Here is a 25609-nt window from a genome sequence, read left to right as displayed (position 1 = left end):
TACCACCTTTTCTATTAGTGTTTGTAATTCGCCTCGCAATTTTTGTTTTATGTATAAAATAATATGCGCTTGTTCATTGTCTGCACTATAGAAAGCATCAGCATTCTTCTATTCGATCAAAATCGATTTGTTTATTAAATAGGGTTTCGATACTTTAACTCACTAAACCCATTTCAGTAGCGGCTTCGAAGTCGGTATTGTATTTAAGCTTACTTACATTACATTTCGTTATATTAGATACCTTGAACAAAAGCACTCTCTTGAAACTTGTACTTTTCTGAAATCTTACAGAAATTTGCTGTAAAATGTCAAAATATAGTGTGTTATTACCTACATATAACGAAAAAAGAAATTTGCCAATTATCACCTACCTTATAGCTCGTACTTTTGAGCAAGCGAACTTGACTTGGGAAATCGTGGTAATCGATGATGCCTCTCCAGACGGTACTCAAGAAGTAGCCAAAGATTTGCAAAAGATATACGGTGAAGATAAAATATTACTGAAACCTCGTTCTGGAAAACTGGGTCTTGGTACTGCCTATATTCATGGGTTGAACTTTGCTACTGGTGACTTTGTGATTATTATGGATGCCGACTTTTCTCACCATCCTAAATACCTTCCTGACTTTATTAAATTGCAGAAGGAGGGTAACTACGATATCGTTTTAGGAACTCGATATGCTAAGGATGGTGGTGTTTACGGATGGAATTTGAAAAGAAAGTTGATTTCTCGTGGTGCCAATCTTTTGGCTAGCACCGTTTTGGGAACTGGCGTTTCGGACGTTACTGGAAGTTTCCGACTTTACAAGAAGCAGGTCTTGGAGACCTTGATGAAAGAGGTTACTAGCAAGGGATATGTTTTCCAAATGGTACGTTGTTGTTTGTCGACATATAGCCTTAACATATGGTAAAGCTAACTGTTATAGGAAATGATTGCTCGTGCTCGTCAACACGAGTATACTATCGGCGAGGTTCCCATTGCTTTCGTTGATAGATTGTATGGTGAAAGTAAGCTCGGTATGGACGACATTATCGGCTATTTGAAGGGTGTGCTTTCCTTAGTTTTCATTTAATCATGTATTGATGCATATTATTTATGAGTCAACCACTAGGTTTCGTTATTCCCTTGGATTTTTTTCGAAAGCTTTTCACTGAGAAAATTTACAACTTTAATTACGGCCCAGTTTTTTTTTAAACTTAATGATTGATTAGTTTCTGAATATGCTTTGTTCTCGGAAGTACTAATATGAATACAAACTCAATAGCTAGTATGTCAAGTATATAGGAGTAGAATCGAAGGGGATTTGACATTTAAAAGATACATATATATAAGCAAGTCACTGTATTTGCTTGTTTTATTTCTTAACAATAGGTTCTATTAATTCGCTGATCTACACAAACGCAAAGTTCATATCAACATACAATATACATAAATTTATCAACACTGGCTGATACTTTTCAAGATATTAGCAAAATCTTTATTTCTAAAAAAAACCATAAATAAATAAAACCAAATGAGAAAACAAACGAACCTTGGTTGTCTAAAAGGTATTATTGCGTACCTTTAAACTTGTATAAGCCAAAAAACTACGTCAACTTAAATCTCCTTTTTATTTTTTTCATTCAATGATTCTCCAGAAGCTTTTCCAACGCTTTCTCCCATCTTGAGCAAAGTCTCTGTTGTTTCTTTAGAACTTCGTAAAAGATCGTCATCATACATAACCCGATTCCCTTTAAAAAATACAACAATCGTACTTCCACCATACTTAAAATAGCCTAATTCATCACCACGTTTAACTTCTTGTCCCTCGTCAGCTGTATGTTGGATGCTACCAACCATCATAGCACCTATACATATGTACATAATGCGACCAAATTGAGGAGATTCAATAGGTAGAACAGTCCTAACATTTTCACTAAAAACATCCAAGTACGACCGAATAGCCATAGGGTTGACAGTATAGTATTGTCCCTCAATAAGACTTAGTGCTCCAAGTTTCCCATCGACGGGAGAATGAAATCTATGGTAATCTTGAGGAGCCAGGCGAAATATACAAATGGACCCGTCCATGTACTGAGAGGCTTCATTTTCATATTGAGGGCCAAGCAGTCGAGCTATAGAAAATTCTGCTCCTTTGATCCAGTAAGTTGTAGCAATATTTATGTTCTCGTAAACAACCAACCGACTATCAGCAGCTGAAATAAGAATATTCGGATTATCTGGTGAAGCCACAGGTCTCGCACCAGGTTTCAATCTTCGATAGAAAAACTCATTAAAAGATTTAAATTCATCTATCGACTTCTCCATTTCATCCGTATTCAAGTCAAAAAATCGAATAAAGGGTACGATGTCTTTTGTTGATAAAGGAGAATCATACTTTATGCCTTGTCTGAGCGTCAGCGATCGCAGTAGCTTTCGTACTAAAAACAAAGTTAGAATGAAAATAAGTAATTATCATACCTCTTGTCCCTTCCATTCTCCGATTGCGTATACCCCGGTATAGCAAACGTATACCAACTCGGACATAAGCGTTCATCTTTTCTTCGATAATATGTCCCGTTTTACGATTTCGTACTAAAGTTTTCGCTGAGGTCGATCCTAGTTTATGCGATCCGTACGCTACCTTTGTAAAAGCCTGCAATTGAGTAGTTAGCACTTTGTAAACAGAAAAACAAATACCTTGGCAAACCATTTCCTTTGAGCTTGGTTCAAGGTAAGGTAATTGGACATCATTAATCTATCCACGCGTTTCCAATCATGACTGGCACATGTTGCAACATGAACAGTAGCTCGAAATTGGTCCATCCTGTCTAGCTCACATTTTAAGCAAAGCGGGCACTTATGTAAACAAACCAAATTTAACTGGTTGCTATTCATAACGTCTGCTGCATCTAAGTCCTCAGACATTTCAGAACTTTTAATCGGTGTTGATTTGCCACTGCTATCGAAAGGTGAAGGACTAGACGGATGTAAAGAAGGGGATGAGTCTCGATTACAAACGAGATATGTTAGCTTCTCAAGACAGATAACAGCTTCGTCAAGATTTATAGTTTCCTCGTTGTTATCTGGTTTTTTGCTTAAGGTTTCCTGGAACAATGAATCAATGATGAATGCCGGTATGTTTGATCCCAAAGAATCCAATACAGCATACATGCCTAATTTTGATACTTGCTCATTTTCAACTTCTCCATATTGAGTTAGCATTACTCTCCAAAATTTCTGGCGAACTGCAGCAAAAGGGAAAAATATAGCACGAAAAGTAAGTGTTGCTTGTTCAGACTCTGGTTGAGGGACACTACAAAATAATTTTAGAGGTATAGTTCTTGTAACCACATCTGTCTCTAAGTTATTTTCGACAGCAGATGAGAAATCATCTACAAGTTTTTCGATAGGCTGTGAATTAACCTTCTTAGGATTTTCACTTTTTTCAAAAATTTCACGTTCATCTTTAAGTTTATAAAGCCCAGTGACAGGATCAGGTTGTGCAGCGGCACTAATAATGCTCTGGATATCCGCAGAACAAACTCCCACCGAATCATTCAAGGATATTTTATCATGGTCTATTACTTTAAAAATAATATCGTATTTTCTTTCTAACGCACCAACCTCAAAAAGGAACTTTTGGTTGTACACTGGATTCAAGTTATGTCTAACCCTTTTTGTACGAAAAGTGTTTTTCGAAAACGACATAATCACAAATGGATCCATGTCAAACCCTGTACGAAAAACTAACGAGATAGTTAGAAACATTTCTCCGCGTATACATACCATTTTTTAGCGGAGGTAAATTGGAAATGGAAACAATTTCCACAGAAGTAAACCCTAAAAGGTCGGTTATTTGATTCTGGGTAATGCTATAAGGCTGCTTCAAACGTTTCTTTACTCTTTGTTTGATATCTTCGACTTCCTCCATACCTGAGTCATCCACTTGGCATAAAAAATCGCCTTCTGGTACGTTGGAGTCAGATTCGGGCAGGAAAGTAGAATCTTCCAAATCAGATTCAATGTTATCTAGTTCATTGTTTTTAATAGAATTCGACACGCTGTTAGCTGGGTAATCTAAACTTTCTGAAGAGAGATGCTTTTCTACTTCTTCTAGCCACCCTTGAGTCAAACTAGCAGAATCAGCTTCAGGATTCCTAGGGTCATGAACAGTGTATTTCAATCGAAAGTTTCCTAATGGTTTCACTTCCAAGCTTCCAGTAGAATCTGAAGAAGTGCTCTTCAGAGGTGGATATAGAGGGCACTGCTGACTCTGATGTATGCATTAGCACCTTGCTATTTATTGTGTTAACAATTTAAATACCTCATTTGGACCCAGTTTAAATAAATGATCCAACCTTATAAAAGCCTCTCCCAGGGTGTATTTCTTTCGTTTTTGTTTGCAACTGAAACACAATTTAAATCCAAGGTTTTGAAAATCTACGGAAAAAGGCATACTCAAAGTCATTAGGGAATTGTTATCGACCGTTTTATTTGGTTGGATATCCTCAAGTACGGCGCGGTATTTTTTGTACTTTAGTTTTATGTACTAGAATCATAAATAGTTAGTCTTCTGACGGAACAAGGACACCGGCAGGATCCCGTTAGCTCCACTTACAAAGAAGGAGTCATTGTCGGATGTAGTATCTGGAAGCGCATTTTCATCTATGTTGGTAATCTTCCAGGTTAATTGATCTCTGTTTTTAAGCAACTAGTGAGCGACTTACACCTTCCACTTCCACTTTTAAAATTAAAGATCCACTTCTAATCCCTTTTTGAAGCAAATGATAGCTTCTCCCCTTCTTCGTAAAAGTCATTTCTGTACAACCTCATTCAAGCGAGAATCAATGCTGAAGGTTATAAAGTCATAAAATATAAAACTAAAGACAATACATGAAAAAAAAAATTCAAGAAGACAATTTCTAACTGATGGAGAAAAGACAGTTTACGTTTATACTGTTAGCTGCAAGTGAATTACGTCAAGTAACAATTTTCGTTGTTAGCTATTTCACTGAGTGTTTAAAACAAAGTTCAAGGCAAAACAAAAAAAGTAGGTGTGGTCAGTTAATGTAGCTGTTAATAAAAAATTTGAGTACTATTAGTTAATATTTTAAAAATATAAAATAGATGACACAGTGTACCTTAGCCATCATCAAGTAGGGAAACCAGCCAACAGATTAATCAGAGAATTAAAAGCTCAGTTGAAGCAAGGGGAAGAGAAGGAAAATTAGATCAACCAAAACGAATAGGAACTGGTTTAGCCAAAAGTTATAAAGAGAAAATTTTGGAAGAACATTAGTAAAAGGAACAAGTGTGAGCGAGGGACAAATGATTACTTGTAATAATTGGTAGGGATAAAAGGCATACGAACAACGGTAGCAGGTTGAAGTTTATTGCGAATCTTTACATGAGCAGAGGTACCCGATTTGTGGAATCCAGTAGAGATATAACCCATAGCAATGTTTTTTCCAAGAGTAGGAGAAGGACAGCCAGAGGTAATTCTGCCGACTTGAACACCATCGACCTCGACTATGCTACCATGGCGAGCAGGAGCATTTTCAACAATGAAGCCCACACGGCGACGAGAAGCACCTTCTTTTAGCTCTTTTAAGATACGACTGCTGCCGACAAAATTGTTTTCTTGTCTTCTACGTTTTCCAATAATCCAAGACAAGGATCCTTCAACAGGAGAGGTAGTATCGTCGATGTCACTGCCATACAAGCACATACCAGCTTCTAAACGCAAAGTATCTCGAGCTCCCAAACCAATTGGACGTACGCGTTGATCAGCTAAAACGTTCTGGGCGAAATCAACAGAAGCATTGGCTGGAATAGAAATTTCAAATCCATCCTCACCCGTATAGCCACCACGAGAGACTAGACATTGAACACCCTTGAAATCAACATAAGCAGATTGACCGAATTTGAGAGCAGAAAAGTCGTAAGAGGGAGCAAGGCTCTGAATAACAGCAGCGGTTTCGGGGCCTTGGATAGCGATCAGTGCTCGATCCTGAACGCGTTCAAGCTCGACACCTTTCCAATTTTCAAGATGCTTTTTCAGATTCAATTCATCTTTTTCGCTGCAAGCAGCGTTGGTGACAACGTAGTATGTATTGTCATCATGCTTAGCAATAATCGTATCATCAATAATACCACCATTTTCGTTTGTAAAAGTGCTTAAAGTCGAGTGGAAAGAAGAAAGTTCTTGTAAAGATGATGGTGTAATACTTTCTAGATATGCAGTTGCATTCTCTCCCCGAATGAACCATTGAACCATATGACTTACATCGAACAACCCAGAATGCTCACGGGTCCATCTGTGGCTTGCACTGATGGTTTGGTCCTTATATTGTAAAGGCATGGAGAATCCAGCAAACGGAACGATCGTAGCACCCGCATTGACATGAAGATCGTACAAAGGAGTGTGCTTCAAAGCAGATGAAGAAGAATTGGCTCTTTTTATGACAAAAGGAAGAATACGGGCTTTTATGGAGGAAGACATATTAAAATAGGACCCAATGGATGTGATACAAATTAGCGTGTCTAGTAATGAACAAAACAATATCTACAATTAGCAAAACTTAGTAATTTTCGTTAGTTTATTCGACAATTCCTAACGTAACTTCAGCAGAAACTTTGAATTCGTTTATTCTCTGTTTTCGTATGCCCACAGGTTGTGTATGGGGTTTGAATTACAAAGTTCAGTTTACAGGTATAAGTAGTCGTTTAATACTCCCTTTTGAGTTAAGATGAGATTTTCGGAAAAAGAAGTACGAGACTTATCAAGATCTAAAATTTTTCAAATTGGAATCAGAGGAGAATTGTAAAGCGTAGAAACAAAAGGAAAATTAATGATAATAATACCAAGGCTAGAATGAATGCGTAAATGAAAAAGCGTAGGGAAAAAAGTGAAGCATGGGAAAAAGAAATTGAATAGCAAAATGATATAAGAAAGATTTATTTCGTATTTTCTAATTTATCTAACATAATTATAGAGACACTAAAAGTATCTTGAAGAGAATTTAGGACACAGAAAGTACTTTGGGAATTCGTCTCTAAAATCAACAGTAGGTGGTAGTCAGTCAATAAGGTCGTTTTTTTTTTTAAACAGAACATTCACGTCCTTCATAGAACAAAACGTTAAATAGGATTCTTGTTTCATGACCATCATGCTTATAGCTTATGAAATAGCTACGAAATCGTGGTTCAATATCAAATGAAAAGAGCAACTCATAAAAACACGAAAATCGATTTTTTGACATAAAAAGAATAACCATTAAAATACAACAGAATCTAACATGCCAGCCAACATGGAAGAAATGTTATTATCGATGCACTGGGAGACTTCGGCATCCAGGTGCTTTTTGGGGTCTTGCTTACCGACATATTGGATGCGGAGTTGTTCTGGAGTCAAGGTAATTTCATTTTGCACGCGCTCTGTATATTGTTCAGAAAGGGATTTCATGCGTTCCATAGTAGCTTGGTTTTTGTTGGCAGCAGTATCAAAGTTGTCCAACAAGAGGCCATGAGCCCAAGGTTGTTTATGAAGATTTAGAAGCATAAGTTCTTCTAATTCAGTCTTTTTATAGTTGATGCGAAGTGAGTAATAATGTCTTCCCAGACCATGGATGAGAGCTTGGATGCTAGGTTTATTGACGTGACCCAAGTTGGAAGTCGTTTGTCTAGGCTCTTGGCCCATCATTAAAGTAGAAGGATTAATCAAGCGGAAAGCATCAATGACAACTTTACCTTTGACAGACTGAATGGGATCCACGACTACAGCGACAGCGCGAGGAGTTAGTTGTTCAAAAGATTGCTGAGTGTTGATATCTACGCTAGAAAGCCAGCAACCAAAGCCAGGATGAGAGTGATACCAACCAACAACCATTTCGGGTCGTCCGGTTTGCTTAAGCATGTCCATCATGTTCTTTTGAAAAACAGGGTCCACAGCTTCTACACTGACACCAGTACCAGACTGAGGCATGGCAAAGACATCAACGACACGGACAGTAAAATCGTCCACAAATTCGCCCAACATCAAACCCATAACCTCCATAGGAGTACCATGGCGACCATGACGAAGCATCTTCAAAAGCGCCAGAGAAGAGATATAAACGCATTCCGAATTATCAACAAGAGGCTGATCACCCATGACACCAGCACCCATGCGTGCTCCTTGTAACAAGCGTTGTAAGGATTCCATTATGGAGAAATGACAAAGAAAAGATTGAACTTGAAAATGAAAAGGAGTATGCCTTTATTGCAGCACGTTTCAGATACAAAAGCTTCTATTGCCTTTTTTGTCGAAATCTAGTGAAAAAAAATGCGAGAAACCAACAGAGAAAACTACTTTACGTAAAACTTGCTCTAAAAAAGTCGCTTTCAGCTCGTTCTGCTTGGAAATTGTTTCTTGTAAAATAGATAGAAAGGTTTCGTAAAAAAAAAGCCCAAACAAACAAGAATGAAATGGACAAACTTATTTACTTTCTCTACTAATGTTGTTGGTAATGCACAGGTTTCATGGTTTCCAAGTATAGTCATACAAAGACCATATACCGTATTTTCGGTAAATCTTTTAATAGTATGTTATCACATTTCAATGGATTCTAACATTCACTGTCTTTTAGTTTCTCACTATTTTGGATAAAGATACAGTCACTAGCGTTAACTTATGTTTACGACATTCGCGTTACAAATCGATAGAGCATTTACGACCTATGCTCCTTTTTGTTAAATCATTTATAGTCATCATTCAATTTCGTTAAATTGGGAAAAAACAAAAAGAGAAAAAGAGAAAAAGAAGAAAGGAAGGAATAAGTGAGCCTTTTCAGAAGAAAAGAAGCTTCTTTAACCAGGTCCAATTTTTGGCATTTCAAAGTGTTCAGATTGGCTATCCAAAAGTCGATTGTAATCATCGACTTTGTCTTTATGAGTCTTAAATCGCTCTTTTCGGGCTTTTTCAAGAAGTCGCTTCTCTTGTATAGCTTCAAATTGTCGTTCAGCTTCTGTTGGACTCCTTGCCTCCTCTTGGGTTTCTGAAATTCGTAGCATCTGATAGTCTGATGGATCTCCTTCCTTGGAATCATCGTTTTCAGCCGCGGTATGCTTTTCAATCTTTTCACTAAGTTTTTTGGAGCTTTTCTTTTTCTTTTTCAGCGGTTTTTTCTTGACATTCTTGAGTTTTAGTGAGCCGCCTACAAAATCCATGGCAAGCGTAGAGCAAACTGTCCCTTGGCATATTCTATATATGGCGTCGAGGATGGGTAGTGTATGAACTGGAAAATCAGATGGAAAGCTGTTACTTTTTTTAATTTTACGATTCTTTTTTATTAATAATTAGAAAAAGAAATTCTCTCGTGGATGAACCCTGTGTAAATGATTGAATAAAGAGATGTTTATTTACGTACGGATCTGCGAAGATAACCCTTAGTATATTTTACAAATTCTATACCTGTAAACCTCTTTTTATGAAACTATTTAAATACAATCCAAAACACCCATTGGAAGAGGAGATTTCCCTATTTTATAGATTTGTTTATTATATATATCTAGTTTGTTTATTTACCCTTCTGGCTGCCTATAAAATAGTGTAAAAACGTTGTTTTGTGTAATACACATTTAGTGCAATGAAGCCTTACGCTGTTACCTTTATTACAGATAGATAAGGCAGTTTACTGATGTAAAAGTGAGTGACAATTGACGTGGTCTAGTTTACCGTTAGAATTATCTGTCCTTAACCAACATTAAGAAAATAAAGGAAACAAGGAAACCCTAGTAAACATTGCTATGAAGGTAATATAACTGGTATATGATACATGAATTGTTAATACAAACATGAATTGCAGTTCCTTGAACTTGCCGATTTAGACGCGATTAATAACGCGTTGTCATTTGACGCTGACGATTGTCGCATTCATGGAAAATGTGAAATTTACACGACAAAAGTAAGTAAAAACAATAAGTATGAAAAGGGAATGGCATGAATGTGCCATCTGGACATTTTTTATGGAAAGCTGTCTGCTGAATGGAGGATTCGGTTTTGACGCGGCCACAATGTCTATTTTTTGTCAAGAAACGCAACTTTTTTCTTTTGGCTTTACCAATTAGTTTTATCAATTTGTAGTCTTGGAATTAGAAATGTATTGACGCGTATGAATGGGGATTTCGTCTTTTGTCTTGTTCTTCTTGGTTGGTGGCCGTTAAATCGATTTCTATAGGACGATTGCTTTCTCTTTTTTCTTGCTTTTATTTTACTCTTATTTTTTTTTTCCTGGGGTTTCTAACTGTCTTTTAGTCCACCGGTTCTGATAAAAAATTATACAAGGCTATCGAAACGCGGTGTCAAGAGGATATGCTTGCATTTTCCAGTAGCAAATCCCCTGAACTTGCTTTCAGCTTGACACAACAGAGCCCTTTTGGACCCCTTGATCAATCTTCATCGCGTCGCACTTTTATGTACATAGTAGCTACCTTAAACGCTTCCCACCCTGATCATGATTTTAGTAATCTTCAGCCTACCGACTTTTACAAAGAACCTTCGCTTTCACGGGTTTTAGATAGCGTGAATGCTACCATCAACGGCATGGGTCGTGGTAGAATAAGTGTTAACAAGCTTTGGGAGACACTAGACCGGCATATAAACCTATCCGAATGTAATGTATACTCTTATACTCCCGACAGCGATAGCGATCCTTATGGAGACGAAGCTCTGATATGGAGTATGTCGTACTTTTTCTTCAACAAGAATATGAAGCGTATGCTCTATTTTTCACTTCATGGTCTTGGGAAAGAAGGCACGTATCGGAATCAATACGCAAACGAGGATGAATCTGTTCTGACGCCGGTTCCAGAGGATGGTGAACCCAGCGATTTTGACGACGATTGGGTCGCCAATATGGATGAGTAATGTATTATTAATTTCTGCATTTTTCGTTAATGTTTTATTCCCCTGTTTCACGTCCTGACTTCCCTCTTGCTTTCCTTTTTTGATGATAGATTTTTATATTATTTTCCTTTTTGAACCTAGTTTCGTCTTATTGTTGAAAGACAACGAATGAAGCATGTTCCAACCTTTTTTTGCTTATTTCTTTATTATGAATGCCTTTGTATAATAAAAAAAAGGAGGACGTGCTGTGCTTCCCGATTAATTATAAACTGCTCTTTCTTCTCACTGTAATATATACAAAAGGAAGAATCCTTAATTCTTAATTTATTGGTTTTTGATCGCCTGAAATGTTCAATACATGTAATACTTTTTCTGATGAGGTTACAAAAGAAACCATCCCATAGCTCTAATGATCATTACTTTTACATTCGTTTCAATGTTCATGGCTGAAGCCAATGTTTCTCTTACGGGGGAGTATTCGTCAATCATGATCATAAGGAAAGAATCAGTAATATCTTTCCTCTTTTTATGGTTCCTTACTAGTCCTTTTGATGGTTTGTCTACGTTCATGACCTTTGTTGTTTGTGCTAAAAATTAGGTACATATAATGAATGCACAGAACTTCAATTTCTTTGCAAACTTGGTTACTTGTAATTTAATAATTCCATTTTTTCATGAAGCTAAATTGAAAATGACTTTAGAAATTTAGCGTAGAACTTTATCCTAGATGACAAGTTTAATGGATGATATATCTTATTCTAAGAATACTACGAAAAGAACCACTTGTTTTGTCACCTTTTACAAGAAATTCTGTTAATACAGATCAGATTTAAGAATAGGATATATCAACTCTCGTTTTTCCCTTTCACTTCTTTCTTTAAACGTCTTTTTGAGAGTAGAAATGCTTTGGAATCTCATGGTTTTAGGGCACATGCATCGTATAAGATGAGTAGCGTTTACGATTAATCATATGAGACTTTCCCCAAGACAACATAAAGAAAGATAAAGGTTTCTTCTCACTCTGGAAAAACATAAAAAATAAAGAAAAAAAAAAAAAAAATTAGGGCCATCAGACATTGGATTTCTACCTTTCGTATTCGGTTGTTCATCCTACCTTTAAACAATAATTACACGTATTCCTACACATGAATAATCACTTTTTCGTTTTCCATAAATTCTTCTATATAAAAACTTGTAATCCTATCGTCATTAGAAGTAGAAATTCAATCTGCCGTTAATTTTTTCTATCTGTATTGAAACATCTAAAAACTAATTTTTTTATAAAACACTTACTAGGAAATAAACCTAAAATCTAAAACATTTAAAAAACAATTATACGAATGTCATAACCTGACACCCGCAACAGAAACATGTCAAATAGATACTCATCATAAATGAAATATAAACATTATAAACATACAAAACGTTCCCTTTGTATGCCAAAGTATCTAAAAAGTTATAAGGCATGGATCTATAGCATAGCACAAAAGAGTTTCTAAAAAACCCTTTTAAAAAACCCTTGGGAAATAAGCATATCTACAACCATAAAGCTTGTCGGAGTTTGTCCAAAACACGAGCGTCCTCACTACATGCTACCTTTTCCACGGGTATATCATAAGGAGCGAGGAATTTGGGTGCTTGCACAAGTGGTGGGCCAGCATCAGGATACAGACCATAAGGAATCGTGATTCGAGACAGGTTTACATCACAAGAAGGTGAAATAAGGGAAGGATCTGGAATGGGAGAAGAGTAAGAAATTAGATGCAGTTTATGGTTCAAAGAAGTAGTAATACTAAAGGATTGTTTTATCAAGCCATTAGGTTTGTAATGTAAGCCGCGCATATTCTCATCATCCATTGAACTGTCATCACTCATGCTACCAGCACCACTATCGTCCTGGTGAAAAGAACTCAGAGAGCTGTGATTATGAGGCTCTACTGAGGAAGAGCGTTTCACGGTACTATCACCAGGAGTTCCTTGGTAAGGTTTACGTTTTCCTTCCATTTCCCGGTATGTTAAGAAGGAGCCGCTCACACGAGAAGCACTCCATGATTTACCATCAGTCCAACGACGCATTCCAGCTTCCCGTTCGTCCCAAACAAATACGCTACCAGCGCGAATCAAGCTTCGTTCGTGGTCAGAAAGACGGCGTTGTACCCGAGGTAATAAGCCAATTCGGCAAGCCTCAAAAAGGATGATGGCATCTAACGGAGTTTTTATGACACCGGTGTAAGTCTGCATGATGAATTGTGACTAATATCAAATAGGCTTGGTGAAACTTTGCAAATATTGATAAGTAAAGCCGTTGATAAATAAAAACCACCACAGTATAATAAATAAACTTTTTTTTCCGAAATAGTTAGAATACGAAAGGTTGAGCTTTTTCGTCCAAAACTTGGCAAGAAAAAACAGAAATAATTCGGTAAGCACAGCTTAATTAAGCCGTAAAAATTTTGTATGTACAGTGTGAATGAAATGAAAGTTTCCAATAAACTTTCAAACTACTCAAACACAATATTCGTATTGAATACAGACCTCTCTTTCCCAGCAACCAAAAACGTGTCTAATCAGCTGATAGACCAGGTGAACTATTTAGAGATGAACGCAAAAATAGCAAACAAGGCCTAGTTCGAGTTACTTTTCGTAACCAGCAAATTTCAACTCTACCGTGTCCTTCAATCTATACTATTGTGCTCGACAGCACCGTTCCGTATTTTCAATCAAACCTGCAACCTACAAAACTGGAAGAGACAGGCTGGCGAACGTAAAATATGCCGCCGATCTAAGGTTGTAGTTCGCTGATGTGACTGTATAAATCTGTCAAAGCGTTCGCTTTATTTTTCTTATAAAAGAACAATAAAGCCTTGATTTATACAAAAATATACTTCAAAAACCAGTCGTTCCAAACCTTGATCGTAGGAAAGCTGCAAAGACTTCGAACAGGAGCAACGTTTTAAAAACGTAATTCTTTGCCAAGCCTCTGTGAGTAGTCGTCAATAGACGCTTATCAACAGTGAAAAAAGACTCCCAATATCCAGCTTTTTAAGAAGCAACGCTGTTGTTTGCGAAGGAAAAGGTTAGATATAGTAGGGTTAAAAAAAGTTTTGTATGCGAAGGAGCAGTGACCCGTTTAGCGAGTTAAAAAATTTTTAACTTCACAACACCGTGCGAGTAAGTCTGCACACACACCAATTAAGCAAGTCACAGAAAATTTTTATCTCATTGTTTGGATGAGATAAGTGAAGGTAACCGCTTTTCGGTAATTCTCACTCTATTTGTGACTATTCCACCAACATTGACATCTTACTTCAACCCCTTTCACAGAAGTGATGTAAACCTGAGAGGGTGTTAAGAAAAAATTAAAACTGCTACAAAACCGCTGACAAAGGAATTGCGCATGTAGGAGAAGCTTAAAAAGTGGCAAAGAGTACAGTACATTCATATTGTCAATAACATAACAATGAATTCACATTGACGAAACTTTAAAGGAGCCAGTCGTGAGCGTTCATGAAACAGTCTATCGTACATACACTTGCTTGTAAACACATTCCAAGAGCGACTTTTGTTTATCATAAGTAAAAGTTTCATGCGTACATACATTCATCTCATGTATGAATTATTATTATTCATAAAAATCGATACATCATAAATGTTATCATAGGGAAACGAATGAAAAAAATAAATAAATAAGAACATGCGTAAACAACAGATAATTATAAATGAGCCAATAAAGAAATTACGATTCGAAACGAGGTTCATTTATGCAACGAACGCAGGTACGAAATTAAATTTTCCGATTGATCTGCTTTAAAGTTCCTTGAGGTAAAGTTTTTAATTCATCAATGGCTGCTTTAATATTCTGTTGAAGAGGTTTTTTCTTCCAACCTTTCACAGTCGAAATTAAGTTATCAGTTTGTAATTTAAGCTCCTCGTTTGTCCATCTAGACATCACGCTTGATATGCGATCCCAATCCAAATCTGCTGTGATTTTTGCGTCTGGTGGAACGGAGTTCTGAACATGCTCTAATAGCTGTAAACTATCTCCAGCATAAAACTTGGATCCATTTTTTTTCTTTTTCTTTTTATTGTTTTTTTTCTTGCTCTGTTTTTTATTCTCATCAGTTCTCGATCTCATAAGTAATGGCTGTTCATTTGTATCTTCGAAACTTGGGTTGGGATTGTCTTCCAATGAGTGACTCTTCATAAGCTTCTCATTATTATTTAATGTGTGTACCTCAGGTTCTTCACGAGCAGGATTAACAAGTGGACTTGTAGGGCTGGACTTTGGGCTGCTACTCAAAGACTTTGCCAAAGAAAACTTGGAAGATTTTGCTGCATATTTCCACAGTAATGCACATTCTTTTGAGGGGAGACCCATTTGAGTTGCAATCCAGCTCCATTTGGTTCCTTGTTCGCTCACCAACTGATACAGTCTTTGAAAGGATTCTTCATCATAATTTTCTTGTACATTTTTTGGACAATAAACCAGTTTTATATAATTTGAAAGACTTTTCTTGCAAATTTGTTTCTGAATCCCAAGCAAAATTTCGTTATACAAAGACTGGTGTCCCTTGTAATGTATGCTAGGATCACATTCGCGATGCCCAAATTCCTCCAACGTGATACCCTCGTTATCACAAAAGGATAACACACAGCCATGAATATACTCAGCATCGTCACGGTCAAAGACAGGAATTGATGATTCGGTAGTTTCAAGAGCAATCTCTTGAACAGGTCGTCGTTCATAACCAGTAACTTCGAAAATGGCTCGCATATAAGTCAACAAAGAGTTTTCAGAGCGGTGTAAATATAAACTTGCAGATTCCAGGAATCCAAACAAACGAGCTTTTGCATCCGAACTTTCCAGTATTTCTTTCATTTGATCAGATGAAATTGATCGCGCTTGTAACAGTTCATCGATTTTGCCTCGAAACCACTTCTCATCCTCTTCCGTCCAGCTACTTTTCCTCTTTTTTACTACAAATGAAGTTTCAGAATCGGCGTTTGTTGGATCAACATCAGCGTCTGCTGATGCCTCTTGCTGTTTGCGTTTAGGAGGATATGTTCGAATGATGATAGATGAATAGACATTAGATTTTATAATCTGCTTTGCAGCTTCTAAACATTCTTTCTGGTCATCCGTCCACGTAGTAACGGCGAGCCGTTGTGGTGTAGATGGCTTTATGGCTAAAGAGCCAAAGACAAATTCGTCTCCTTCGTCAAAGTCATAAATGTCCTTCCGCACTTTTGTAGAAGGACTTTGAAAAGATTCGTTTATAGAATCTACCATGTTCATATTATGGTCCTTAAGGTGATTACTAGCAACTTCAGCTGGTAGCATGGTATGAGAATGACTTTTCTCACTGGAACATGGACTTGAAATCAAAGATTTACGTGAAGACGCGTAATTTTTTGGGGAATGCAAATGTTTCTTAGATGTATGATTGTAATTGGAGCTTGTATCAACAAAGTTTGTCATTACAATGAAGAAAAAGGAAATCTAACCCAAACGTTAGCCCCCGTGACGACAGGTATATATAACAAATGAACTCGAAAACGCGAAAAATTCAAAAATATATTTCTAGTTTTCTTTATTAAACACCATATATCTTGGAAAAGTCGTTGCGTCAGTACCTTTTTTATTGACGCGACGTAAATCACCACTTTCAGCTTCCATTCCGGTATTTCTAGACATTTTCTTCACCTAAACCTACTTCATTACTTACTTAAATCATATAAATAACAGATAAATCTCTTAAAATGGCATTCCTTTGTGTTTTTCACACAATGTAAATAGTCTTCGTAGTTGGGGAAAGATACGTTTCCTTGAGGGTAAACAAGAAAAGCAAAAGAGCGTCGCTCCTACCACATACATTTGTAACTTGACCCTCCAACTCCACCAAGTCACAACCCGTCGTTTATCTAACGAAGGGAACAAAGGCAAATTGCTCTAAATAAACAAAGAAAATGTTTCTTTGTTCTAAGAGCGATATAAATGGGACCCCCTGCGGTCAAAACTTGAATAGAACCATCTACACTTATCAAAAAAGGAAACAATTCTTTCTTAAAAGATATCATAGCAAGATATCTGCTGTCTTGGATTTTTGACCCACTTGTTGTTTGCTTGTAAAGCGTCGAATTTCCTACTTTGGAGCTCATCGACGAAGAGGTTTTGTGGATTTAATTTATTTTTCGCCAAAACGCGTCGAAAGTATTTTTTTTGTTTTGTTTACATTTGAGCTTGAACTCGAGCTTACGATTTATGAAAGAAACATTGTCTTAATTCCCGTTGAAAAGCTTCTTGTCCTTCTGAGTATTAATATTGATTTAATTAGCTCTGTTCTTTTTTGTTTTTTTTGCTTTTGACAAAAAGTTTTGTATTTTCTTGCTATTCTCTACTATTTCGCAGCTATAGGTTCCTTTACAACAGAAATTTCACTCTTTTAAGGTTGCTTTTATTTACTTATTTTATTTATTAACTACAATTGAAGCCATGGCCAGCGTTACTTCTGCTAATGCTATTCTTGAAAAGAACAACCGCTCGACGAACAATGCTCGTCGAAGCCCGCATATTCATAATCTTAATTTTGAATTACCAAGAGATTACCAAATGACAAGTCTTATTGGACAGGGCGCTTATGGTGTTGTCTGTTCTGCCGTTCACAAACCCACCGGTATCAAGGTTGCGGTAAAAAAAATCCATCCTTTCAACCATCCTGTCTTTACTCTGCGTACACTTCGCGAAATACGCCTGTTACGCCACTTCCATCATGAAAACATTATTGCTATCTTGGATATCCTTCCACCTCCTAGCTATCAAGAGCTGGAAGATGTCTACATTGTGCAAGAGCTTATGGAAACGGACTTGTACCGTGTCATCCGCTCTCAACCTCTTAGCGATGATCATTGCCAATATTTCACTTACCAAATTCTCCGTGCTCTGAAGGCCATGCATAGCGCCGGCGTAGTGCATCGTGACTTGAAGCCATCGAATCTTCTTTTGAATGCTAACTGTGATCTAAAAGTTGCAGATTTTGGCCTTGCCCGTTCTACCGCATTACAAGAGGGAAGTCCTGGATTTATGACAGAGTATGTCGCTACTCGTTGGTACCGTGCTCCGGAAATCATGCTTAGTTTTCGCGACTACAGCAAAGCCATTGACATTTGGAGCACTGGCTGTATCTTAGCTGAAATGCTAGCTGCACGCCCCCTTTTCCCAGGGAAAGATTATCACAGTCAGATCACGCTAATTTTGAACGTTTTGGGAACACCAACGATGGATGATTTCAACAGAATACGCTCTGCGCGGGCTCGCAAATACATTCGTAGTCTGCCTTTCACCTCGAAGGTTCCGTTCATAAACTTGTTTCCCCATGCTTCTCCAGAAGCCATTGATTTGTTAGAGCGTATGCTTACTTTTAATCCTGATAAGCGTATAACTGCTGAGGAAGCTTTAGAGCATCCGTATGTAGCTGCTTATCATGATCCAGAAGATGAACCAAACGCACCTCCCATGCCACCAAACCTCGTGGATCTCTATTGCAAGAAGGAGGAACTGGAAATCCCCGTTCTGAAAGCTCTAATTTATCGCGAAGTCAATTTCCGTTAAGAAATAAATGTTTTATTCATTAATTATTTAGATCATATTCGTTTATATCTGACGCTAAACTGACTGGATTAGGAGCCGACGAAACAAGGTTCGGCTCAATACCAAGCTTTTGAAGATAATTTCCTGTGGTAGGACCTATGGTTGCTAATTTCCTTGAAAGAGACGCTATTTGTGAGCATAGTTGTGTTGGACTAAAGACAACGATCCAGTCTATTTCTGGGTGTTTTTCAATGATCTCTACAACTTGACTTTGACTTTGCTCGAGCTCTTGAGTTACGTACACCACCAGCTCTTCAATGCGGGTTTTTCCTAATTTTCTAGGAATGATGTCGCGATGCTTTTCGCCTACTAAGAAGAGCAAAGGCTTAGATTGACAAGTGGATTGGTACCATACTTGGATGAGATCAGCTAAAATTTCACCACGTCCACAACCTCTACCAAATGTTTGTTGAAACCCGAGTCTCCGAATGCTATCATCTGTGGCCGGGCCCACTGTAAAAACTGGAATCGAGCTTAAAATTGTATTTTGAGTAGATTCGTCTAGCTGTTTCAACGCAGCACTAAGGGTTTCACTAACTCGTTGACTGGTCACAATCAACCCACAATAATTGGACAATAATTGAGAAAGCCTGGTTTGTAGAATGCTTTCATTTACAGGTTGATGCTGCAAAACCGCTAAGAAAAAAGTATTTCGTTGGTATTGTTTAAATGCATCTACATATGGATCGACCGGGTTGGACTGGGTCTTTAGCAGCAATACGGACTTCATAGGTTGTTTTCAAATGTATGAAGGAGTAGTTTACTTTTTGTAACCAACGACGAATATGGAAGAATTTTCAACTTGAGAAATTCGTGCGCCAAGACGTTTACGATAGAAAAGAAAGAAACCTTTGGGAAGTCTCTTTCCACATCACTATTAAGAAATGATTATTTATGAGAATTGATCTATGGTATATAAAAGAAAATTAGATGACTAAAATAAAAAAAGAAATTGAAGCTATCCTGAATAAAATGTACATGTTTTATAAGAATAACAATATTAAGTTTATGTGTTTGATTTTAGCATCGCTTACTTATGAACTCTGGAAACGGATTCAATGGATGTATACACATTGCATATTGTAAGAGAAAGACATCAAAAGAATGCATGAAATTATAAGAAATTAAACGTATATCCTCTATAGAAAAACTAAAAATGAATGCAGAAGAGTCATCGCATGGTAAAAGTCATAGAAAGGTACAAAACAAACATATATCATCATGTGTTAGAATAATAAACAAAAGGCCAGACATTAGATCCAAGGTTCCAAAGATTGGAGGTAAAGCAAAAAGAAAAAGAAAGAGAATTTGTTAAAAACCTTCATTAAACCTGTTATTTTTTTATACTGGACGAAGTAGCAGAAGAAACAGCTGTACTTGACCGTGATAAGGAAAACTTTTTCTCGAAAAGAGCTTGGCGAATTTTCTCTGCCTTCGTTGATACAATGTGAAAAATTACATCAATGAGGGTCGCAAGGGCAAGAAGACCCATGGATATCCATAACAAAATAACAACTTTCTTCCCCAGGGCAGCATGAAGGTAAACATCGGCAGCTTCAATAGCCATGACAAAGGAAGAGACGGATACATGTACAAATAGAGCAGTAACTAGAACGCTCAAAAAAGCAAAAAAGGATAAATAAAGTCGAATTAGTCGTAAGTAAGGAAGTCGATCCATAAAAGGGATTGCAGCGACAGCAGCCAAAAGAAAGCAGATTCCACAAACACAAAACGAAAATACTACCATCCATGGATGGACTTGTGGGAGAATGAACTTGGACCGCAAATCCGCCATTGAGAAAGAAGGAATGCTCCGGGTGTTTATGGATTTATCACAGGTGGTAGAACTATTACCGCTAAGCAAACACATAGAAAAATAACCAACATTAACTTGGGCAGAATGACTTGACAAATTGAACAATGAAAGATGGGAGCTTGTCTTGGATTTACAGCCAGTCATGACCAAAGCCAACAAAATCCAGGCGCCCAAAAGACAAAAACCACATATGCCCTGAAGAATGCACTTTATGTAGAACATGACGATGATAAAAAAGAGGATTAGGATGGAGAAACAGCTGTACCCTGTAGTCGAGGTAAAAGTGAAAGGCACTGTCTATGCAAAGGGATAAGAAAAGAAAACTTGCAAGCAACAAGAAGAGATAGATTCTACAAAAGCAAAAAGTTTAGTATTCTCTTTTTGATGGAAAATACTTCGATTGCAACACTCAATGGCACTGGAAAAGGCGAAAGAGGTTTCCGTTGAAAGAGCATCCATCAAAAGAAAAAACAAAGTATCGAGCGTAACAAAGGAAAAAAGAAAAAAAAAATCTGTGACATCAATCCTTATTTCGTGTCATTTCTTTGTCTTTGTAGAACAAAGAAATTTGACAACAAAGAAACTTAGAGTCAGCTTGCAGAAATGGAATAACACAAAGTTTATGTGTTTTGATACTTCCATTCTTCATGTAGAAACAATAATTTCCATAATACCATGCCTAGTCTAGTAGTCAATGGACCAGTAGGAATAAATGTATAAGTCGTAGATTCCGGAAAGAAACGTGCCAATTTCTCTTTGTATGTGCTTAATGAGACAGTTTTGTGTATAGGTAAGTATGATATTTGAGGATATTTGTTTTGCAGTTGCTTTCTCGTATGCTCTTGCTCAGAGGTTAAATCGTCAAACTTCCATTGAACCCAAAGCCCAGGATGAGCATCCTTTGTATTTATCAAATGTAGGTTACAAGAAGTAAAGTCTTGATAATGAATCCATCCTTGTTTCTCCTGTTCCTCTTGCGATGGTATGAGACGATTGAGAGAAGACTCCAGCTCAGCTTGGACGAGGTCTACGGTTGAAGGGTTTCCAGCTTGTTTTAGTTCCATATTCCATCTCTTTAAAATTTTCTTGGAAGAAGGCTGCAAGTACGATTTTGAAAGCTTGCAGTAGACCGACACATGACGGTTGAGAAGAGGATGTTGCTCTTCGGCAAAAGGAAGTAATCGAAGAGTAAAACGATTACGAAGAGCAGGGAATTTTCCCATTAATTCTAAACAACATGATTAGCCGGGGAAAAATTCCATGGAGATTGGCCAAGAAAGGCTATGAAAGCATCTTTGTAAATTATGTTTCTTGCTTACCTCTAGGAAGCAAATGATGCGTCGACAAGTCCTGTCGTAAAGGCGAGCATACCATACGCACTAAAGGATCTACAGAAAACGTAGATTTTTTTCCATTCATCCCGAATCTCAAAGTATGGCGTAAAAAAGAAGGCCCAAGTTCCTTACTATATAGCAAAGGGATCGCAAAATTCCAAAAACCTTAAAAAACTTATAAAAAGGATTCTTTAGCTACGAATTCAATTCTATTATCCCAATTATGAATCTAGTTTTGAGGACGTTATGGTGGTTTCTGTCATTACTGGACTTGTGTGAATCTTGAATTGGCTATGATCTCAATCAGAGAGGGTCCTAAGGAATGCCAATGAATTGAGGTGAAACCACTCCTCAGTGTGAACCTCTTATTCGATTATCGAATTGGTTTCCCGGCAGCTTGAATTTTTCTGATGGCCGTCAATTCCACTCGCTTTTCTTTGGATCGTCTTCAAAAGGACTCTTTATCTTTCCTTTTACTTTTCAGTTTCTACTTAAAGCAGCTTAAAAGGACTGCAACAACTATTGAGGATGGAACTGACTTTAAATAATATACAAAGATGCCAATCTCATACTTTCATGATGGGAACTACTTAAATCGTTTTATTCTATTAAATGCAGAAAAAATATAACTTTTTTTCGTATACCTTTGCGCATCACTTAAATTCTTTATATATTTGGAAATTTATTACGAAATACCCAACTCATCCAAAATCCACCAAGTTCCGAAATAGTGACTTTACTAAGAAAGAATGTCAGAAGCAAAAATTGCACCTTCTTTATTATCTGGTAAGTTTATAAAGGCATAAACATTCGTTAAATTCATCTTTTTTTCGTATCTCCCGTGTAACCAGATGAGAAGGTCTTGCTGACAATGCTTAGGTGACTTTTCCAATCTTGAACATGAGGTTGGTCGCATGTTAGAATATGGCAGCGACTGGCTTCACGTTGATATTATGGACTCTCAGTTTGTTCCTTCCCTTACGATTGGTCCTATTGTCGTCAAAGCAATGCGTAACCATTTCACCAAAGAGAAGGCTTTCTTTGATTGCCATCTCATGGTTATGAATCCCGAGAAGTGGGTAGATGAATTTGCGGATGCCGGTGCTAATATGTTTTGCTTTCACTATGAAGCTACTGAAAAGCATATGGAAGTTATTAATCGGGCCCATGAACGAGGCATGCTCGTAAGCTGCGCTGTAAAGCCTAATACTCCCGTAGAAGTCCTCGATCCTTTGGTCCAGCACCTTGATATGGCTTTGATTATGACCGTCGAACCCGGCAAGGGAGGTCAAAGCTTCCGTTCTGAATGCTTGCCTAAGGTGAACTACTTGCGCAAACGCTACCCTGATTTAGACATTGAAGTGGATGGCGGACTTTCTCCTAAGACTGTGGACGCTGCCTCAGATGCAGGCGCAAATGTCATTGTTGCCGGCACTGCTGTTTTCAAAGCAGAGAACCCTACCCAAGTAATTGCTGAGCTTCGCAATTCTGTTTTGAAGGCTCAAGAAACCAAGCCTTGGGCGAAATAGAAGTCGAGCTTGTACAGGCTTGAACTTTAAGTTATATATTGTTTAAAATTTTATTACTTTGATTCCAAAATCTTTAAAATGTTTAAGAGATACGAGATGTCTTTTGACGTGAAACTTTATTTGCTAATAAACCATGATGTAGCTTTCGAAAGTCGATATCTGCCTTTCTTTGTTTTTTGTTTCTATACGAAAAGGTATAATATGGAAAAGGAATGATGATGAAACTTGTACTATTTGAAAAGTCTTACTTTGAAAGAATATTATCACAAAATCATACCAATTAAATTTAACAAAAAGCAGTGTGATCTATATGAAACCTGAGAGAAAGAAGGAGCCCCTATGTCGAAAGTTCGAAGTATGAAAATTTAGTTGCTCAAAGACTCTATAACGGCATCGGTTATTTCATTAGTAGTAGACTTACCGCCCAAATCAGGAGTAAGAATTTTGCCTTGGCTCAACACCTTGTCGACAGCAGTAACAATATTAGCAGCAGCCTTTTGGTGACCCATAAATTCAAGCATTAAAGCGACAGAGCGGAACGTAGCGACGGGGTTAGCAATACCACGACCAGCAATATCAGGAGCACTACCGTGAACAGGTTCAGACATGACAAAATTATCACCGACGTTGGCGGAAGGGACTAAACCAAGAGATCCGATGAGAGAAGCAGCACCATCAGAAAGAATATCACCGTAAAGATTGGGAGCGACAACAACGTCAAAGCATTGAGGCTCACGGAATAGACGATAAACCATAGAGTCGACAATTTGCTCATCCATGGCTATGGAGGCATAAGAGGGGCTAAGGGACTGAGCATGTCTGCAAGACTCACGGAAAAGACCATCAGTAACAGACATCACGTTGGATTTGTGGATAATAGTTACCAAAGGACTTTTGTGGATTGAAGGAGCACCAGAGGCACGAAGAGCTTGACGTGACTTGGCAATTTCAAAAGCCATTTTACCGATTTTAACAGATGCTTCTTCGCTAATACGACGAATGGCTTCAGCAACACGCTTACCCGGAGTTGTTTCGACCATGCGTTCTTCCTTAACGTACAAACATTCAGTGTTTTCACGGACAATCACAAGGTCCAACGGCTTCCCCTGAGCCCCATCGAGAGATTTAACTGGACGAACATTGGCATATAAACCCATCTTTTTACGCAAAGCGACAATCGGAGAAGAGTAGCCCTCTACCTTGTGAGAAGGACTTTGAACAGCACCAAAAAGAGCTGCATTGCATTCTTTCTTCAATTTTTCCAAAGTGATATCCGGAAGGGCTTTGCCAGTGCGCTCAAAGGTACCCCAACCAGCGTCCAAGTCGACAAAATCAAAGTGAAGTTTGTGTTTGGATGGAAGATTTTCTATTAAGCGACGAGCTGCAGGAACTACTTCTTTACCAATTCCATCTGCAGGAATAAGACCCAAGACAACTTTACGAACTGAAGACATCCTTCCACGAACTCAATGATTGAAAAGGACAGAAGTCTACAGGTGCTAAATTATAGATCATTGATCAGTTTTGATATAAGGAATGGCAGCGAGTTGTCGCTTATTTATTACTGTAACCAAGGGTTCTATGCAAGTTTGCTAACAAGAGTGTTTGCTTTAAGACCTTAATGAACACTCATAATTCTTAACTAAAATTATCCTAATAGAAGTCAGAAATTTCCTGCAAACCTTATAGTTTGTTTATGCTTACAAATGGTTTATGCTAAAATAAAATTTCAAATAGCGGGATGGACGGACTACTCAATTGACATTCTCACATGGAGGAGGATATACTAACCAGAAAACAAACCACTACAACATAGCCGTTATATGCCTTCCTTAAATTGACCTTATATTAAAAAAGATATATTTTAAAACTTGCCGAATTGCTTAGAGCCTTCGGTGTGCTTGACAACACGGAGAACGTTGAAGCGAACAGTCTTACTTAAGGGACGGCATTGACCAACAGTAACGACATCACCCTCGTTAAGACGGAAAGCAGGAGAGACGTGGGCAGCAACGTTCTTGTGGCGCTTCTCATAACGGTTGTACTTGGGGATGAAGTGCAAGTATTCACGACGGATGATGATGGTACGGTGCATCTTGGTAGAAACGACAGTACCAGTCAAGATACGGCCACGGATGGAAACTTCACCAACGAAGGGGCACTTCTTGTCAATGTATTGACCATAGATAGCCTCAGAAGGGGTTTTGAAACCCAAACCGACATCCTTGTACCAACGGCGACCGGCACCCTTCTTGGCATTTTGGAAAATGTGAGGCTGCTTTTGATAAGCACGCTCGCTTTGCACGACAAGTTCAGTGGCCATCCTGTGTTGCTGAAGATGAAATTCACCCTTGAAGACAATTAACACCAAAAGATTTACATGTGACTGTCTTTATTTAGGGTAGGGTAGGTCA

General features: G+C 37.8%; 15 protein-coding genes across 15 annotated transcripts; 4 read left to right on the top strand and 11 right to left on the bottom strand.

The window, feature by feature from the left end:
* Positions 1 to 245: 245 nt before the first annotated feature.
* SPOG_03848 (dolichol-phosphate mannosyltransferase catalytic subunit Dpm1) lies at positions 246 to 1448 on the top strand. Its single transcript, XM_013166112.1, has 2 exons — positions 246 to 869; positions 927 to 1448. The coding sequence occupies exons 1-2, from the start codon at positions 306 to 308 to the stop codon at positions 1071 to 1073; spliced, it is 711 nt and encodes a 236-aa protein (XP_013021566.1). The 5' UTR covers positions 246 to 305; the 3' UTR covers positions 1074 to 1448.
* SPOG_03847 (phosphatidylserine decarboxylase Psd3) lies at positions 1445 to 4910 on the bottom strand. Its single transcript, XM_013166111.1, has 7 exons — positions 4711 to 4910; positions 4602 to 4661; positions 4308 to 4532; positions 3770 to 4256; positions 2681 to 3729; positions 2462 to 2636; positions 1445 to 2421 (listed from the first exon to the last, which is right to left on the bottom strand). The coding sequence occupies exons 1-7, from the start codon at positions 4798 to 4800 to the stop codon at positions 1598 to 1600; spliced, it is 2910 nt and encodes a 969-aa protein (XP_013021565.1). The 5' UTR covers positions 4801 to 4910; the 3' UTR covers positions 1445 to 1597.
* A 51-nt stretch (positions 4911 to 4961) lies between these two features.
* On the bottom strand, positions 4962 to 6880 carry SPOG_03846 (glycine decarboxylase T subunit). The gene has a single exon (XM_013166110.1). It carries the CDS (start codon positions 6483 to 6485, stop codon positions 5316 to 5318), a length of 1170 nt encoding a protein of 389 aa, XP_013021564.1. The 5' UTR covers positions 6486 to 6880; the 3' UTR covers positions 4962 to 5315.
* On the bottom strand, positions 6843 to 8495 carry SPOG_03845 (19S proteasome regulatory subunit Rpn11). Its single transcript, XM_013166109.1, has one exon. The coding sequence runs from the start codon at positions 8184 to 8186 to the stop codon at positions 7260 to 7262; it is 927 nt and encodes a 308-aa protein (XP_013021563.1). The 5' UTR covers positions 8187 to 8495; the 3' UTR covers positions 6843 to 7259.
* A 13-nt stretch (positions 8496 to 8508) lies between these two features.
* Positions 8509 to 9292, bottom strand: SPOG_03844 (uncharacterized protein). Its single transcript, XM_013166108.1, has one exon. It carries the CDS (start codon positions 9188 to 9190, stop codon positions 8831 to 8833), a length of 360 nt encoding a protein of 119 aa, XP_013021562.1. The 5' UTR covers positions 9191 to 9292; the 3' UTR covers positions 8509 to 8830.
* Positions 9293 to 9681: 389 nt separating this feature from the next.
* On the top strand, positions 9682 to 12013 carry SPOG_03843 (repressor-RNA polymerase III Maf1). The gene is made up of 3 exons (XM_013166107.1): positions 9682 to 9775; positions 9829 to 9927; positions 10278 to 12013. Exons 1-3 carry the CDS (start codon positions 9770 to 9772, stop codon positions 10887 to 10889), a joined length of 717 nt encoding a protein of 238 aa, XP_013021561.1. The 5' UTR covers positions 9682 to 9769; the 3' UTR covers positions 10890 to 12013.
* A 99-nt stretch (positions 12014 to 12112) lies between these two features.
* Positions 12113 to 13109, bottom strand: SPOG_03842 (cAMP-independent regulatory protein Pac2; the record flags this gene model as incomplete). The annotated part of the gene is made up of 4 exons (XM_013166106.1): positions 12113 to 12130; positions 12162 to 12173; positions 12289 to 12316; positions 12409 to 13109. The coding sequence occupies 4 exons, from the start codon at positions 13107 to 13109 to the stop codon at positions 12113 to 12115; spliced, it is 759 nt and encodes a 252-aa protein (XP_013021560.1).
* A 496-nt stretch (positions 13110 to 13605) lies between these two features.
* On the bottom strand, positions 13606 to 16670 carry SPOG_03841 (myb family protein Eta2). Its single transcript, XM_013166105.1, has one exon. It carries the CDS (start codon positions 16345 to 16347, stop codon positions 14653 to 14655), a length of 1695 nt encoding a protein of 564 aa, XP_013021559.1. The 5' UTR covers positions 16348 to 16670; the 3' UTR covers positions 13606 to 14652.
* A 62-nt stretch (positions 16671 to 16732) lies between these two features.
* SPOG_03840 (CMGC/MAPK/ERK protein kinase Spk1) lies at positions 16733 to 19497 on the top strand. Its single transcript, XM_013166104.1, has one exon. The coding sequence runs from the start codon at positions 17362 to 17364 to the stop codon at positions 18475 to 18477; it is 1116 nt and encodes a 371-aa protein (XP_013021558.1). The 5' UTR covers positions 16733 to 17361; the 3' UTR covers positions 18478 to 19497.
* Positions 17320 to 19378, bottom strand: SPOG_03839 (uroporphyrinogen-III synthase Ups1). The gene has a single exon (XM_013166103.1). It carries the CDS (start codon positions 19244 to 19246, stop codon positions 18497 to 18499), a length of 750 nt encoding a protein of 249 aa, XP_013021557.1. The 5' UTR covers positions 19247 to 19378; the 3' UTR covers positions 17320 to 18496.
* A 68-nt stretch (positions 19498 to 19565) lies between the features above and the next one.
* Positions 19566 to 20808, bottom strand: SPOG_03838 (tetraspan protein Dni1). The gene has a single exon (XM_013166102.1). It carries the CDS (start codon positions 20552 to 20554, stop codon positions 19850 to 19852), a length of 705 nt encoding a protein of 234 aa, XP_013021556.1. The 5' UTR covers positions 20555 to 20808; the 3' UTR covers positions 19566 to 19849.
* SPOG_03837 (uncharacterized protein) lies at positions 20737 to 21763 on the bottom strand. Its single transcript, XM_013166101.1, has 2 exons — positions 21652 to 21763; positions 20737 to 21560 (listed from the first exon to the last, which is right to left on the bottom strand). The coding sequence occupies exons 1-2, from the start codon at positions 21749 to 21751 to the stop codon at positions 20953 to 20955; spliced, it is 708 nt and encodes a 235-aa protein (XP_013021555.1). The 5' UTR covers positions 21752 to 21763; the 3' UTR covers positions 20737 to 20952.
* On the top strand, positions 20951 to 23292 carry SPOG_03836 (ribulose phosphate 3-epimerase). The gene is made up of 2 exons (XM_013166100.1): positions 20951 to 22452; positions 22546 to 23292. Exons 1-2 carry the CDS (start codon positions 22416 to 22418, stop codon positions 23193 to 23195), a joined length of 687 nt encoding a protein of 228 aa, XP_013021554.1. The 5' UTR covers positions 20951 to 22415; the 3' UTR covers positions 23196 to 23292.
* An 11-nt stretch (positions 23293 to 23303) lies between these two features.
* On the bottom strand, positions 23304 to 24742 carry SPOG_03835 (homoisocitrate dehydrogenase). Its single transcript, XM_013166099.1, has one exon. The coding sequence runs from the start codon at positions 24647 to 24649 to the stop codon at positions 23561 to 23563; it is 1089 nt and encodes a 362-aa protein (XP_013021553.1). The 5' UTR covers positions 24650 to 24742; the 3' UTR covers positions 23304 to 23560.
* On the bottom strand, positions 24673 to 25564 carry SPOG_03834 (40S ribosomal protein S11). The gene has a single exon (XM_013166098.1). It carries the CDS (start codon positions 25516 to 25518, stop codon positions 25060 to 25062), a length of 459 nt encoding a protein of 152 aa, XP_013021552.1. The 5' UTR covers positions 25519 to 25564; the 3' UTR covers positions 24673 to 25059.
* Positions 25565 to 25609: the final 45 nt, after the last annotated feature.

The sequence above is a fragment of the Schizosaccharomyces cryophilus genome (assembly GCF_000004155.1).
Source record: "Schizosaccharomyces cryophilus OY26 unplaced genomic scaffold supercont4.1, whole genome shotgun sequence".
NCBI classification, from domain to species: domain Eukaryota; kingdom Fungi; phylum Ascomycota; class Schizosaccharomycetes; order Schizosaccharomycetales; family Schizosaccharomycetaceae; genus Schizosaccharomyces; species Schizosaccharomyces cryophilus.
This window is presented reverse-complemented; position numbering and strand designations above follow the sequence as displayed.